The sequence below is a fragment of the Mus pahari genome, chromosome 8, assembly GCF_900095145.1.
Source record: "Mus pahari chromosome 8, PAHARI_EIJ_v1.1, whole genome shotgun sequence".
NCBI lineage: Eukaryota > Metazoa > Chordata > Mammalia > Rodentia > Muridae > Mus > Mus pahari.
The window spans coordinates 66,588,206-66,605,126 of record NC_034597.1 but is presented as its reverse complement, the minus strand read 5'-3'; the positions used below and the strand labels follow the sequence as shown (position 1 = coordinate 66,605,126).

At 42.9% G+C, this 16,921-nt stretch overlaps 1 protein-coding gene across 1 annotated transcript in view; it reads right to left on the bottom strand.

Annotated features, from left to right (window-relative positions):
- Nufip1 (nuclear FMR1 interacting protein 1) overlaps positions 1-16,921 on the bottom strand; it is a 29,201-nt gene that overhangs the window by 7,909 nt on the left and 4,371 nt on the right. Inside the window, exons 5-7 of the mRNA XM_021203753.2 lie at positions 16,805-16,881; positions 7,197-7,289; positions 5,191-5,384 (exon numbers count right to left, since the gene is read on the bottom strand). Coding sequence (XP_021059412.1) covers positions 5,191-5,384; positions 7,197-7,289; positions 16,805-16,881 — 364 coding nt within the window. The remainder of the gene's footprint in view (positions 1-5,190; positions 5,385-7,196; positions 7,290-16,804; positions 16,882-16,921) is intronic.

Here is a 16,921-nt window from a genome sequence, read left to right as displayed (position 1 = left end):
ATATTGTTGTTCCACCTATGTTGCAGACCCCTTCAGCTCCTTGGGTACTTTCTCTAGCTCCTCCATTGGGGGCCCTGTGTTCCATCCTATAGATGACTGTGAGCATCCACTTCTGTATTTGCCATACACTGGCATAGCCTCATAGGAGACAGCTATATCAGGGTCCTTTCAGCCAAATCTTGCTGTCATATGCAATAGTGTCTAGGTTTGGTGGCTGATTATGAGATGGAACCCCGGGGTGGGGCAGTCTCTGGATTCTAGGGGCAGACTCCCACACACCCACAGCAGTTTGGTTTTTGACAAATAACACAAAGGATAAGCCCTTTGGAGCTCATCAGAGGTCTATGACATCACTGACTTATTATTTAATTTCTGAGTGATTGATCTAGTTTCTCTATTTTTATAAAGTTATGATTTCCTTCTCCATTATTCTATTCCTTGAAATGAGTTTCTAGTCCACACTAAAATTTGAGTATCTACTCAAGTAAAAAGTAACAAAGAACGTTTGACATATGTTAAAAACACAGTAATTGGGCTGGTGAGATGGCTCAGTGGGTAAGAGCATCCGACTGCTCTTCCGAAGGTCCAGAGTTCAAATCCCAGCAACCAGATGGTGGCTCACAACCATCTGTAACAAGATCTGATGCCCTCTTCTGGAGTGTCTGAAGACAGCTACAGTGTACTTACATATAATAAATAAATAAGTAAATAAATAAATAAATAAAACAAAACAAAAAACCACAGTAATTAATAAGTATTTGAAGAACAGGTACCCTGAAGCAATTTAATTTTTAAACAATTATCACTAAGGTGTTCTAATGGTTATTTTATATTTCTTTCATCTTGTGTTCTCCATGTACACACTAGTGCCTTGGGCTGGAACTATGGCTCAGTGGTTAAGGACACTTGCTGCTCTTGCAGAGAACAGGTTTGGTTCCCAATACCCACATAAGGTAGCCCACAGCTGCCCATAATTTCAGCTCAGAGGACCCAACAACCTTTTCTGGCTATTGTGGGTACTGCACACACACATGCACACACACGCATGCACATACACTTTAAAAAAAAAATCTGTCTCTTTCCTTCATACTTATTTATTCAAATACTTATTTAAATCAGTATAGATTCACGGCTATTTACCTTTGGGAGGGATGGCCATAATTTACTATTATTTATTTTGTGACTTCAGTCACTGAAAATCCTTTATAGCACCCTTCTGAGTATGTCTTACCCCATTCTGTCCTACACTGTCTATTTACTGAAGACAAACTCTCACTGGACAGCCCAGACCCTCAGCCTCCTGAGTGTTGGGATCACAGGATACACTTGGTGACCTTAGTATGTTCTAGAGACCTTTACAACTCCATGAGCTGCTCGAGGTTGACCCTGTGCTTTTCTGCTCTGGTTTGCTATTTCTCTAGAAGATTCTAGTTTCAGGAGAAAAGTATTTGAAATTCACAACTTGAGTGTTAAGTGTTCTAGGAGGGTCACAAACCTGACCACCTCCCCAAAAGATAGGGGTGAAAACGAATGTACACGAATGACTCTTATCTCTCTTACATATTTAAAGGGCACGTCACAAGTAATAACTTTTGAAAGTACACCAGGCATGGTGGTGCACATGTAATTCACACACTCAGAAGGAGGCAGAAGCAGGAGAACCTGTAAGTTCAAGGCCCTGACTATACAGAGCAAGAAACCCTATCTCAAAAACACAAACCTCCTCCTCCTAATCTACAATAACTATATCAAAAATAAGACAGTGAGAAGTTGAAAGGAGTTATTCCCAAAGTCTGTGGGGTGTGCCTACCAGTTCTCATCTAAATACTTTAGCACCCAATCAAAGGCACTACACCAACAGATAAAATAACACAAGAAAAATAAAACAAAACAAAAACAGTCAAACCCAGTCTCTGAAATAAAAATACCAGTATAAACAGATTACCAAACAAGATCATGAAATCAAATTTCAGAGCACAAAACACTGCCTCTAGGCCCAGGATTTTTAAGCTGACTAAAGAAACTGCAGCCTACAGATGTGTACAAAGTGCAGCTCAATAGTACATTACTCACCTACCATGCTTAAGGCCCCGAGCTGGTTACTGTTGGTGGGAAAAAATATACTTAAAAAAGTAAGTTCACACAGCGCCTCACATGGGAACTTTGCTTTACACTCTCAGATTCTAAGAAAGAGATTTAAGGATGAGCACTCTTTTCTGTTGCTGTAATAAAACACCATGACCAAACCAACTTAGGAAAGCAAGCATTGAACTGGGCTCACAGACAGAGTCCATGGTGGTGGAATGAAGGCATAGCTGCAGGAAACACTGAGAGCTTACTTATATCTCAAACCACAAGTGAGAGGCAGAAAGAACTGGGGATGGGGGAGGGGAGGAGAAGGCGTTTGAAACCTGAAAGCCCACCTGAAATGGCACACCTTCTCTAACAAGGCCACACCTCCTAATCCTTCCCAAATGGTCCCATCAACTGGGACCAAGTATTCAAACCTATGAGTCAGAGGGGCCATTCTCATTCAAACCACCACCTGCATTAACGATTCTTGTGACTTTAACACCTACCTTTTACATACAGAGTCAACTTAAGTTATTATGCCAGCAGCAGGACTGCTGTCCAGTGAGTCAGAGGTTCACTCTGCTTGCTGCCCTCTTGTCACCTCTCTTTTAATCTAAGAACTGTATGAAAACTCTAAGGGGGCTTCCACCCCTCACTGGGCAGGATTATTGGCACTCACAGTAATAGTGCTTGATTTTTATCACGCATTGTTGCTGGAGCAGATTAATAATTCAATAGCCACCCTAGGAAAGAACTTAGAAATGTAGACTAGCAATGACCATTACCCTTAGAAAGAATCTGGAGACGCATACTGTTAGGAAGGTTAAGATGTTTTGCTAGTGGCTCTGATGTAGAAAATCTTGGGGAGCAAAAGAAAAATCCTTTTTTTTTTTTTTTTTTTCTTCTGAGACAGGGTTTCTCTATGTAGCCCTGGCTGGCCTGGAACTCACTTTGTAGACCAGGCTAGCCTCGAACTCAGAAATCCGCCTGCCTCTGCCTCTGCTGGGATTAAAGGCGTGCGCCACCATTGCCCCACAAAAGACATATTCTAAATAGTTAAGCTAGGGGTCTTTTAAGGTCAGAGACCAAGAGCAACAGCTGGCTGGACCAGCACTAGCATGCCTTTCTTACTAAAGCTGGGCTGGTGATCAAGATGATGACGAATTTCTGGGACCCACTTTTGTCCTCAGCTTCTTGATATGATCTAATAAAAATTGCTGATGAGTAGGTATACATTCTGAGGATTTATATAGAATTGACTGGTTTTTATACAGAAGTTTAGAATTGTGGTTCTCTTAAGATTTATATAAGATTATTTTTTAAGATAAATAATAAAATAACTGATCCTTTTTTTATAACCACAAATTACAGCCTGCTGGCCAGTTAAGAAACACTGGCTGAGAAAATTATTTTGCTTGTTTAACTTTTGTTAATCTATAACAAGTTACGTAGTTACAAATGTATGTGGGGTCTTGGGTTTTTTTTTTTTCACTTGTAATACATAAAATGTTTATTCACATGAGGGTGTTGGGAATGTGCCTGCTTTTTCTTACATTTACTGTGATTGTTCACTAGAAGAAAAACAGAATGCAACCACACTGTAACTGTTACACTGCTTCAAAGATTTGCTGGGGGACACACACTGGGGGAGAAAAAAAAAAATCAAGTTGTTGGAGCTTGCTCACCTACCAAATATGTATGTGCATCTATGTATATATGTGGAGGCTGTTGGAGCCTGCTCTTTGAATTCTGCTCATACACCTAATGTTTGTATGTAAGCTGGTTGGAGCCACAGAAATGTAATTAATACACTAGTGAATACCACAAAGAGACTAAAGCGGGAGCAACAAACCCAGGTAGCCCAGTAAGCAGAACACATGAGAAAATCAGACAGCACGAGCCAGCAGGCCCAAAGGTGACAGATCCATCTGGAGACTCCAGGCATGAGAGGATACCTTCACCCAGTTCAGAGCAGCTGCTGAGCGCACAGCACTAAGTACACTAGAGAAGGGCACCGAGGCAGTGATTCCCAGGCCTGCCCCGAGACTGCAACTACTACCTCATCTGACCCGAGTGCTCGGATCTGGACTAAGTTCCCTGCAGAGGGCAACGGGAAGTGCAAGTGCGAGGCTGATACTTTCACTTTGCTGCTGTTGCCCAAAAATGTTTTTCTTTTTTCTATTTTTTGTTTGTTTGTTTTGGAGACAGGGTCTCTGGGTAGTTCTGATTGGCTGGGAACTCTATGTAGACTAGGCTACCCACGACCCAGCTGCCTCTTCATCCCAATGAAGACTTTACTCTTAGAGCGAGCATGTGTTTAGAGTCAGCTGCCACCAGACGCACTGGACTGTGTATCTCAGGGTCAGCACCACTGACAACTAGAAAAACTAGATTCTGGAGCTGAGCTGATGTGCAAGGCTAAGGGAGACTGCTTCCAAACAGGTGGACAGGCCAGCCACAGTAGCACACGTACTCAAACACTAATGCAGGAGGATAACTCCTAAGTTTGAAGTCATTCTGGGCTAAACAGCAAGAGCTTGCCTTAAAACAAAATTCTGCCTTTTCTTGGTCTTATCAAAGACAAAAGAGGTTTTGCTTTATTTTTATTTGGAGTATGCATGCCAAACAAGCACTCCTCCACTGAACTACAGGAATAGCCAGAAAGGACCTGTCTAAACTCCTTCCCACATCTTCAGCTCCTATATTCACAACATCTTCCAGACAAACTCAGACCTTACAGTTAGAGTACATGTACAGTACTAGTGCTGAACTAGGAGTCAGACCCCTCGGTTCAAGTTCTGGCTCTGCAGCAGCTAACAGTGTGAGTAAAGTGAACTGCTTGGTCTCCGTGGTCTTCTCTCTAATGGAAATCAGATCAGAATACCACCTGCATATAAAAGGCCCTTCTACGGGAAAGAGGTAACACATACAAAGCACACGGAGCACGGCAAGTACCTTACTCAGTAACTATTAGTTGTGCTTACTTTTTTATTTCCATTCCTCCTAATCTTATCCCACTGTACTTAACCCAACACTCCACTGTGCCAAGACCCCTCCCCATCCAATCTACCTCAACGCACACACGTGTGTATTTATGTTATCTCCCATTCAGCTTACCAGAGTCGCTGTGGATCAAAGCACCTAGAGGGTCTACATTAACCCTGGACGGAACTTCAGGCTTCGAATCTATGGCATGATTTCCTAGTCCAACGACTGCTCTCTGCCTAGCCCCACCTCTTCTCCATTTATGATGTTTACCAGGACTTCTGATCTTTGCCATCTGTGAATGTCTGGACATGCCCTTCATTTTGCTGGAGTAAGAACAAAATGGAGCAAAAGAAACATGGATGTTAAATTGACCACTTATTCCCTAAGACATAAAGAGCCCAAATTAAAGAAAGACCCAAAGACTTAAAGGTCCACACCCCACAACGTAAGTCTCATTCATTTCTAGCTACAAGTTTCCACAAGTAGTTCTTAAAATAGGGCTCTGCTGTGTCATCACTGGCAGATTTTCTTAGCTTGTGGCATTCTCAGATTGTACGTATTTATAAAACACACCCATTCTTATTTAATTAAAAAAATTACTCATTTTTAAGGGCTTCAAGGTTTGCAAAGCATTTACAAGTATGTCACCTTCAGCAATCTTCTCTTTAAGAAACACTCAAGTAGGGCTGGTGAGATGGCTCAGCAGGTAAGAGCAACCAACTGCTCTTCCAAAGGTGCGGAGTTCAAATCCCAGCAACCACATGGTGGCTCACAAACATCCTTAACAAGATCTGACTCCCTCTTCTGGGGTGTCTGAGGACAGCTACACTGTACTTACATATAATAAATAAATAAATCTTAAAAAAAAAAAAAAAAAAAAACTTAAAAAAAAAAAAAAAAAAGAAAAGAAAGAAACACTCAAGTAGGTTCTCTGAGTAGAAGGAAAATGATGTCTGATAGATCTATACAATGAAGAACACCTAACATCTAGGGATCACAGCCACTAGTCACCAAGTCCTCAACTGTGTCTGAGCTGTGTCACCACCAGCAGATGTGTCTGACACCATCCTGATCCCAAATACCAGTGACAAGTACTTCCTGTTACAAGAAAAATTAAGTACATCCCTAATATATACATGCCACTCCACATCAATATGTATGCAACCAAATGTATAACTCCTGAAAATTAAGGACGGCAAGCCCTTTGAGAGGAGAGGAGGCTTGGTGGTTAAGAGCACATTGTTCCCTTCCAGAACTGGAGTTCAGTTCCGAGGATCAACACTGGGTGGGGTGGTTCACAATTGCCTTTAACTCTAACTCCCGAGATCTTACACTTATAGCCTTATAGCCTCTATAGGCATTGCAATTATGTGCACAATTCAGAGCCCCTTCAACACACATAATTAGAAAAAAAAAAAAAGTTAAAAAACAAACACCTGAAGTGGTGTTTCACCAAACGAATAAGTACAGGCCAGTAGAATAAAATGGAAAACTTCTGAACAAGAGAGTGAGAGTGGAGGGAAAGGAGACCTCGAGTTTACTGACAGGAGAGCATGGCCGGCTGTATGACACATCTACTTTTTATTAATAAGCAACTGGCTAACTGCTTGAATGACAACAGGCGATTGACTGAAATAGTCTGTGGGGCATCCTTGGTTACACTTCCTACAAACATCCAAATACGAGTTTGCTTGTCTGATGCAGCACAGGGCAGTGCGCCCATGGTAGGGACAGTGCTATCTATCACCCCTGTGCTGACTAGCAGGGCAGCATATTTAAGAGACAATTTAAACACTTTCTAAAGCAAAAGTTACAGAGCGGGCTGGTGAGATGGCTCAGTGGGTAAGAGCACCTGTCTGCTCTTCTGAAGGTCCTGAGTTCAAATCCCAGCAACCACATGGTGGCTCACAACCATCCGCAATGAGACATGACTCCCTCTTCTGGAGTGTCTGAAGACAGCTACAGTGTACTTACATATAATAAATAAATAAATCTTAAAAAAAAAAAAAGTTACAGAGCAAGACTTCGGAATGGGAGCAGGGGATGTGAAGAGGCTGGTGTGCTCCGTTTCTTCCCCGTAAGCACACGCCTTTGAAGGAGCATGGAGGATGCACATGGACAGCCCAGGAACTCACCCGTACTGTGTGGTTGTCAACACTTCTCCTCTCTTTGCCTTGTCCAATTTTAACTTTTTCTTCCTTTCAATATTGGCCAGAGTTGGGTAGTTTCTAGGGAAAAAAATGTAAAAACTTATCACAAACTTCCAATTGCTTCTAAAATTTGAGAGAGAAAATGCAGTTCACGCGTCGGTGTCTCAGCTGTCCACACGACTCTGCACCCAGGTAAGGAGTGTGCGCAGCGTGTGCGGACGGCTCTGACGCCTCTGTTTAGCACCCACACAGAGAAACTACCTGTCTAACCAATCACTTTTGCAGGGACTCACCATGCACACACGAAGTCACCAACGTAAGAGACAGTCTCAAACAGCAGTCTACTAAGGAGGACAGAAAAAGCCTAAGGATGGCTGCGCCCAGGAGAGAGTACACCTTTCTTTTGGGTGGGGTGAAATATTTCAAAATGAAATCCACAAAGAAACGCACATGAAAGCAACTGGTCTGAAACTGTGTCAACAGAGAGCGAGCAGTGAGAAAGGTTTGGAGTTTGTTCTCGGCAAGCTAAGTAGTCCAAACAACTCAAGATCACAGAAAGAGTGGCACTACCACCAGGGAATTACTTTATATGAAACATAAATTACCTACAGGGAACTGAGTTACCAAAGGAGGCTCAACCTGCAATGTTGTACTCAATCTAACAGATGATAGCACACCACAGAAAAGTTCTAAAGAGCTGGGGAGATGGCTTAGTGGTTGAGAGCACTGACTGTTATTCAAAGGACCCAGGTTCAATTCCTAGCACCCACGTAGTGGCTTGCAACATCTGTAACTCCATTTTCAGGGAACCCAACACCCTCTTCTGACCTTCCTGGGCAACACATGGTGCAGAGACATACATGCAGGTAAAACATTCATACACATGAAATAAACCACTTCGCTGGACAAAGTAAGTAGCACACGCCTTTAATCCCACCACTCAGAAGGCAGAGGCAGGCGGATCTCTGATTTTGAGGCCAGCTTGATCTACATAGTGAGTTCCAAGACAGCTGGAGCTATAGAGAGAAACCCTGTCTAAAAAACAAACAAACAAAAAAAAGAAAGAAAGAAAGAAAAAAGGAGGGAGGGAGGGAGGGAGGGAGGGAGGGAGAGAGAGAGAGAGAGAGAGAGAGAGAGAAAATGAATGAGAATCCTAGGCAATGCACACCACTGTGTGAGACTCCATTTCTTAGCACAGTATGTATGGAGATGCCAGTCCTAAAATCGGACAATGAGAGACAAATCTCCATAGTACAAGAAACATGAGGAGGGAAACACAGCCCTCACCACTCAGGCTGATGACCATCAGAAACACCAGCTAAAGTTCTGCCACGTCTTCCATCTATCACTGGACCAGGGGCATAGCTCAGAGGGAGAATGCTTAGCATGTACATGCCCTGGGTCTGATCGTCACTAGCACTAAACATACACATCCACATTATCAGCTCGTGGAGCACACACACTGACAACTATTGTCAGTTTTCCCGTAGTCTGGAGACAAGACTGGAAATGGCTTTGGGGAGTGGTGAGAGAATGGGGAAATGCAGTGAATTTCAGTAAGGACAGTGCAAAGCATGTACCCAGCTATAAATAGTGGCCGTCCATAAAGAAGAGATGATGACTGCACGGGCTATAAATAAGCACAACAGGCAAAGAGCAAGGTCGTACAAGATGAGAACCTGACAACAACAGATACTTGTGAAAAGCAAGCATGACCTAAGGTTTCACAAAGTGGACTCTTGGCACTTGGATAAATGCGACCTCTACTCCAACACTCAGGGCAATGCTGAGGAAAAATAAAATTTGGAGGGGCTCAGAAGAAACTCCAAGCTGATGAGGAGGGAGGAAAGTAAAGCCTTCATAGGAAGACTAGCACTGTGGCAGTGGAGCCGGCCTTAGCACTGTGGCAGTGGAGCCGGCCTTAGCACTGTGGCAGTGGAGCTGGCCTTAGCTTTTTTGTGGGCTCTTTGTATTTTTTAAAGAAACCAAAATCCCCGTCACTGGACGGCAGCCTGTAAAAGACGAGAGAAATGCTTAGAGAACAGCCTTCAGGGAGGATGGGCGACAGCTGACCTCCATCTGTAGACAGGATGTAGAGAAGCCAGACACCACAGGCCCTGTGGCGGCTAGACACCAAGCTCAGGGCTACTCAATGCCCTCCATGCAAAGGGGGCAGTTCAGCGTCCTACTATACACGTGACAAACATACAAACATTACTGGGGAGAATAATCAGTCATGTCTTAGAGTATGCAGCTCTGTGCACATGTGACTTAGTGCAGTGTCTTCTGCTGGACAGCACTGGGAAGCCACACACTGTGAAAGGTGAGACTTTCCATGTCCTTCTGTTTTCTCTAACCCTATAATCACCCTTTCTCCCTGCCTGTCCTTGTTTCCTCCTCATGTCTCTTATCCTTGGGTTCCTTGCCTCTGATGTGTCCTTGCCTACCCTGGGTCTCCACTGATGTCTTCTCAGAATGGAGTCCACTAATGGTTGAAACTGTGCCAACTGCTACCTCTGCACAGTAAGCCAACGTTTTCCTTGCACTCAAACTGCTAATACCTTTTACTGACTCCGAGGCCTATTCCAGATAGAGTACAATTCCTCTTTCTCTCATTAAAAACGCTCTAACACAAGCTTATGCAACTGTATTTTAATTTCAAAGTCTTTCTGAACGTCAGAAACATACACCATAATTAAGAGGTAGACAGGGAACTTGGCCTGAGCTGGGAACAGCAGAGGGGGCAACAATGGAAAGAGAAGAGCTCCACCTAGTGGACGTCTGCCCTGGGAGACAGACTCTCCTTTAATCAGTGTAGGCCTCACAGCCTCACTTTTTGGGAGGGGGGGGCTAATTTGGGGGAAGCTTAACTTTTTAAGTACAGCGGGTCCTCCAACTTTGGTTAGTCTGAAAAATAAAATAAAGATGAAGGGATAAAGGAAAAGATGTAACTTTTTTTCTGGCTTTAAATTCATAGTCCAGGGTCTCTTTCACTTTTCTAGCAGAATGGCTACACAGATGTTAGCACGCTATTGTGCCAAAACACACATTGGCTTCCTCCAGAAGAGCACCTTTCACACACTGGCTTCCTCCAGAAGAGCACCTTTCACAAGAACAGTAACCTTCAAAATAAAAAGCATTTTGTTGTACCAATGTGGAATTCACTCGTTTTAGGGTACATTCTTCATAATCTGAGACTGATGCAATGTAAAATACATACTTGCAATGAAAATGTCTGAATATAACAACATGATGTTATATGGATATATACAATGAAAATTTAAAGATAAAATAAATTGGGGCTGAAGAGATGGCATAGCCATTACTGGTTGCTCTTCCAGAAGACCCAGGTTTAATTCCTCATGGCTCACAACCCACTGTAACTCCAGCTCTAGGGGACCCAGCACCCTCATCTAGCCTCCTTGGGCGCTAGGGATGCAAGTGGTAACAACATGCACACAGGCAAACATCCAGTCACACATAAAACAAATCTAAGAATCTTTCAGTTCTTTAAAAAAATACACATTGAAAAATAAAGATAAAATAAGCAGAGAATAGCTAGAAATAAAATTTAATATTTTTTAAACTGCTTAATATTAGAGTACATGTCTTATAAATCTATCAAATGAACCAAAAAAAAATTTTTTCCTATGTCCTTTTCTTCCTGCCAACCTACCCCATTTCTCCCTTTCTAAAAATGCCTTGCTTTCTATATTTTACAGGCAGAGTACAAGGTCAGACACTCCACCTCAGCCTCCTGGACACCAGGATTATAGACATACATCCCACACCTAGTTCCCTATCCTGCTAATGAATATGTCACTAACACTCCTGAGTATGTGAAGGGACAAGACCCAAGAAGTAAGATATGAAAGAACCTCAGATGAATTAAAAGGTGTCAGAGATACTTTCAGAACACTTAACATCGCAGGTACAATAAATGTCACCCCAAACCACCACTCCCGTATCCTTTCTGCACCCCTCATGCTCTCAAGTCCCTAGTTCCACTTCATCACTCAGTATCTTGCACCCATTCCTCTTTCAGCACTTCTGATGATGGTCACTGAATACCTACAATCTACACTTTAAGTTCTTTGTGAGAGAAGTCATGGAAAGCATGGAAAATCTTGTTCCAGCCTTCCTTTATTCTAGAGAGTAGGGGCTGCCCATAAATTTCACTCATAGTTCTGAAACACAACCAACTTAAAACTGTGTCACTATGCACAGTAAGACACAGCTGCATATTCTCCCTCTTGGCAATTCTGTTTGGGGAACATTCCAAGTTCACTCCCACTAACACAGTCTACTTCTAGATAATGAGGTCTGCATGGAAACCTACTTAAAGCTGACGCACACCTAATGCTTTCCTAATGAGAAGCTGAAAACTAGGCTCTGTTTCCTTTGTTATCTGTCTCGAGTGTAGGAGTAATATGACAACAGATGTGAACCTTCTGTCAGGCACAATCAGAACAAGCAGTGAAGAGCAGGGACAGTTTCCCCAGTCCTGCCAGCAGCTGCAACAGTGCCTTGACCTTGCTTTTCACTAGGAAGGATGGGCCGCTTTCAAGTAAGACGTGGAGGCAAGACTCCTGGAGGATGCGGTTAACTGATGCAGCCCTTCAGGCAGACTTTTCCTCTGAATGCTTCCCTAGGTCAGCCAGCAACGCTAGAGTTCAAACCTCTCCCTAACCAGGTTTAGCAGTTTCCTTCGAAGTGAAGTACATACTCACTGCATGACCACCCAACACCACTTCCGGGCACTTATCCAATACAAACATGAGCCTATATTCAAAGCACAAACTCACACACAAATGTTTATGGAAGCTTTATCAATGCCAAAATACTCTCACCCCCTCTCAAGTGGGAGATAAAGAAACCACTGTGATTGATAGAGCGATACAAAGGGACAGAAAAACACTCTGAAATGAGAATGAACTAGTACTACACCCAACATGTGTGACTTCTGAACCTCAGAAGTCTACATGCTTCATGGTGCTACTTACTTGATTTGACAGAACAGATCAGCGATTGCTAAGTGGTAGGGGAAGGCATGATTTAACTGGGCGAGGCAGGATGGAACACTGTCTATGGCTACTTGTGATAGTGTCCATATAACAGTGTTTAAAAAGTTACTTGCTATGTGTATTATACCCTAGGTGTGGAGTGGAAGATGGGTATTCACTTTTCACAGCAAGCCCTTCCAAACAAATCGACTGTCCAAAGCCTCCTCTTGCCTAAGGAGAGAACCATTTGGCTAAGCAGCATTATCCCCACGTGTTAATGTTAGTGCTTCAATTGCACGGAGCTTTCTAGGCGCCTCATATATTTGTTCACTATTTTCCATTAGAGTCAAAGTCTCTGGCTTTGGGGATCTTAGCTATAAACAGCAAAATGTTTAACTTCTTACAAAATGCCTGCTTATGAGAAGGCTCAGCTGTGGGCTGTACCTATGGCTGGGTCTCATGACCTGAGCTCAATTCCTGCAACCAACTTCTAAGTTGTCCTTTAACCTCGATTCACACACTTGCCTTGGCATGCACATACCCACACACATACACATATATAGATACAAATGTACAATAAGTTAAAAATCTTTACCTCTAACCTTCAAGATAAATATTACCAAGAAACTAGTAAAAGAGCCGGGCATGGTGGCTCATGCCTTTAATCCCAGCACTCTGGAGGCAGAGGCAGGTGGATTTCTGAGTCGGAGGCCAGCCTGGTCTACAGAGTGAGTTCCAGGACAGCCAGGGCTACACAGAGAAACCCTGTCTCAACCTCCCCCCCCCCAAAAAAAGCCAAACAAACAAACAAAAAAGTAAAGACACGATTTCCATTAACAAATGGTCTAAGATTTCCTGTTAGTACTTGAAAATGACTGGTTCCACCAGAGACTGTTTTTCCTTGAATCACTTGCTGTATGGTCCACAAGGGGACAAAGTTCAAAGTTCACCTTCATAGAAAGAAAAGCCACTTAAGAATGCAGGCTTTGAAACTGATTGTCTTGTGATAAGAATCTGTTATTAAAAAACTACAGCAGTGAGTCAACTGGATGGCTCAGAGAATAAAAGCAATTGCCATTAAGACTGATAACCTGAATTCCACCCCAGGAATCCACATGGCAGGAGAGAACACACACACACACACACACACACACACACACACACACACACACCCACCCATGGAATCATTTCACTTAAGATCTCCAGGAATCCACATGGCAGGAGAGAACACCCACACCCACACACACACACACCCACACCCACACACACCTTTAATCAGAGACAGGCAGATCTCCGAGTTGGAGGCTAGCCTGGTCTACAGAGTGAGTTCCAGGACAACCAAGGATACATAGAGAAACCCTATCTCAAAAGACCAAAATAAATAAATAGATAATTTCAAGCCCCATTTACATACATCACATGCACCACTTCTACCTATGGCACTGGGTGACATAAACAACTACGTAAAAGATGTACTTACTAGGCCAGGCGGTGGTGGCACACGCCTTTAATCCCAGCACTTGGGAGGCAGAGGCAGGCAGATTTCTGAGTTCAGGGACAGCCTGGTCTACAAAGTGAGTTCCAGGACAGCCAGGGCTACACAGAGAAACCCTGTCTCGAAAAAACAAAACAAAACAAAAAGATGTACTTACTGGTCCAATACTTATTCAAGAACACAAGATGCAAAATAGCTCTCCAAAATGGGACAATACTGGACATGGCACAGTATTTAAAGACAGTCAAGGCTTTTTTTGTAAAGACCCCAAAAGAGGCAGGAGTCTGGTTGCTGAGCCAGTCTGCAGGACTTTAGGGATGGAGAAGGTCCACCTCTGAGACAGAAGCAGCATCACAACAAAACGACCAAGTGAGGAGTTCAGCCCTGCCTGGTGACATAAGCTTGTGATCCCAATAGTGGGACACTGAGGCAGGAGGGTTGTCACAAGTTGGAGACTAGTCTAGTCTATATAGTGAGTTCCAGCAGCCAGGATTATTTAGTATATTTAGTAAGAGTCTGTCTTAAAATAGAAAAACAGAAAGAAAAAAATTGCAAAATAAATAATAAATAAAATAAAAAACCAACAACAACAAAAAACCAAACCAACAAAGTCATCAGTCTAAAAGGCCATGTGACATAGACAAAAAGTCTACGGATACCAAAATCTCTGAAATAATGTAGAAATGTTTTATGTGAAGGACAGCCCACATTTAGAATCCTGATTACCAGTATTCTAAGAGTTTCAACACTTTAGCTAAGAGAAGATGAGCTTGGCAAATAATGCAATTGTACAGCTGGTCATTTGTGAAACAGAGTAACAACTACAAAACGAGCATCTCATTTTCTACCAGTCTAGTCAGCCCCTCAAGTGAGCGAGCACCACCCGTTCACCTGCAGAGTACATCACAACTGTGTGGCTATCTGAACTGAACTTGGAGAGCAGGCCAGGGCTGAGATTCTGCAGGTGAGGGGAGAAAAATGGATCAGAGGAGCTCAGATGCTGATGAGGCTTGTGTGAAAACCAGAAGGGCTCACTGCAACCATAAGAGCTATGGATGGAAAGCCATTTCACATCCCTCAAAAGAGTTCAACATTTATAAAGCAAGCTAGCACCACTGAACTAGACCAGCAGCCTCCAAGTCATCCAACTACCGTAGAGAAAAGCAGAGAAAAGCTAGTGTCCAACAGGCCACTTCTATCCCAGCTAGCAGGGAACCACCTTCACTAGCCTTGCGGTGAGCTTTCCAAACCCCGAGTGTCAGACAGAAGGTGGAGTTACTACTTGTTTATCCTTCTATACAAAATAATACAGAAAAGATCTACTCAACACATAACAAAGACAAGCAAAGAAAACACAAGCCCCCAATACTTGTGGACAGGTGTCATAAGAAGTAAAAATAAAGAAGCTACATAATGGTTGTTATTTACAGGCTATGCTCCATGGGTAAGAGTTTCAGGTAGCTTTCTTAAACTCTGACACTAACTTCATGTCAGGCTGAAAGGCAAGGACCTGTAATCCTAGCTTCTCAGAAGACTGAGGACGAAGGATCAGGACTTCAAACAACCCGGGCTACTGTCTGAATTAACATAGTGTGAGCACTGGAGGCAGTCCCAGTTTTAAAACTAACGAGTCGATGGAGATTAAAAGCACTGGCTGTTCTTCCAGAGGACCCAGGTTTAATTCTCAACAAATACATAGTGGCTCACAACCATTGATAACTCCAAGTTCCAGGGGATTCAATGCCGCCTTCTGGCTTCCTCAGACACCAAGCACACATGTGGTGCAGACACAAAATAATAATTACAACAGCTAGGGACTGTGGCATGGTGGCAGAAACATGTCTAGGAAGAGCAAGACCTTAAGTGCAATCCCAATGCTACAAAATGAGCACATTTAGAGCGAGTGAATAAGCTCTTGTTGTATCCGACTTCTCTTAGCTTAGTTCTGGAGAACAGTACTACATTGGCCTGACTGAGAACACCCCCAAGACTCCTTTATGTAAACACTCGGCCCTAACTGTGGCTGGCACTGCTTGAAGAGCTTATGAAGCCTTGATGGACAAAGTATGTCTCTGGCAGCTCATTTTCAGGGGTGATAGCCTCACCCCACTTCTAGCTCACATTGTTTCCTGGTTTACCAACACAATGTGATCAGCCAGCTCCCTGCCTGCCACACCATTTCTGCTATTATATAATGATTCTCAGTCTCTGGAACCATAAACCAAACTAAACTTTCTTCCAAGTTGCTTGTGGGTATTTTATCAAAGCAACAGAAAACAAACTAATACAAGTAACTGATTCTCAAAGTGCACCTTCAACCTAACAGTTCTAGCCCAGTCTTATGTTACAGAATCAAACACATGGGAGGAAGTAAAATGGAGTTCCACGCAGACTGTTCCCAAGCACACTACAGCCAGACATCAACTATGCCATCTCTGCTAATATAATGTAAAGTCACAAGTTCCACAGTAAGGCTCACACCTCTTAAACATTAATCACAGGAACGAGTCCTGCATTTTCTACAGGTAAGGACAAGCACATGTCCATCTTGTTCACTGCACCCATTCTGCGTAGCAGAGGACATCATTCAGCTATGTGGTCAGACAGAAAAGTAAACATAGCAATGTATTGTGCACTTTAAATATTAGAAGCTCATTATTTCAGTGGGAACTAAATGAACTAAATACTGAACACTTAGTAGGTGGCATGGACTCTCTTCAGAGTCCCTATAGTCCCTTTGTAGTATATCTGTTATTTAACTGGAAAGTTCCTATAAATCTCTCCAAACTATATTCAATAGTCTCATATGATATAACTTACTGTTCTCTTTCTTAGTATCACCATTATAATTCGATGAACTTCACTATCTAATAAAGATGTTTATTTTTAAACCATCAACTAACACCACTCTCTGTCACAACCACTATTGAAGAACACAAAATGAGGCTCAGTCCCTTTCAGTGGATGCACACAGTGTTATAAAGACCACACTTCTCTTTTCATATTCATTATGACCAGCCTGGCCATTATGTTGCAACACCCAGCCTTGCCCCAGTAAAAGAAAGTTATTTATTGGTTCACAATTCTTTACTCACTTTCGTCTTTCTTCCCTCCATCTTGCAATCTCCTCTGGAGTGTCTAGCTTGATCTTCTTCATACCAGGAGCATGCATCTAGGGGCAGAAAGCCTGCTGAACATCAGGAAGCATGCTG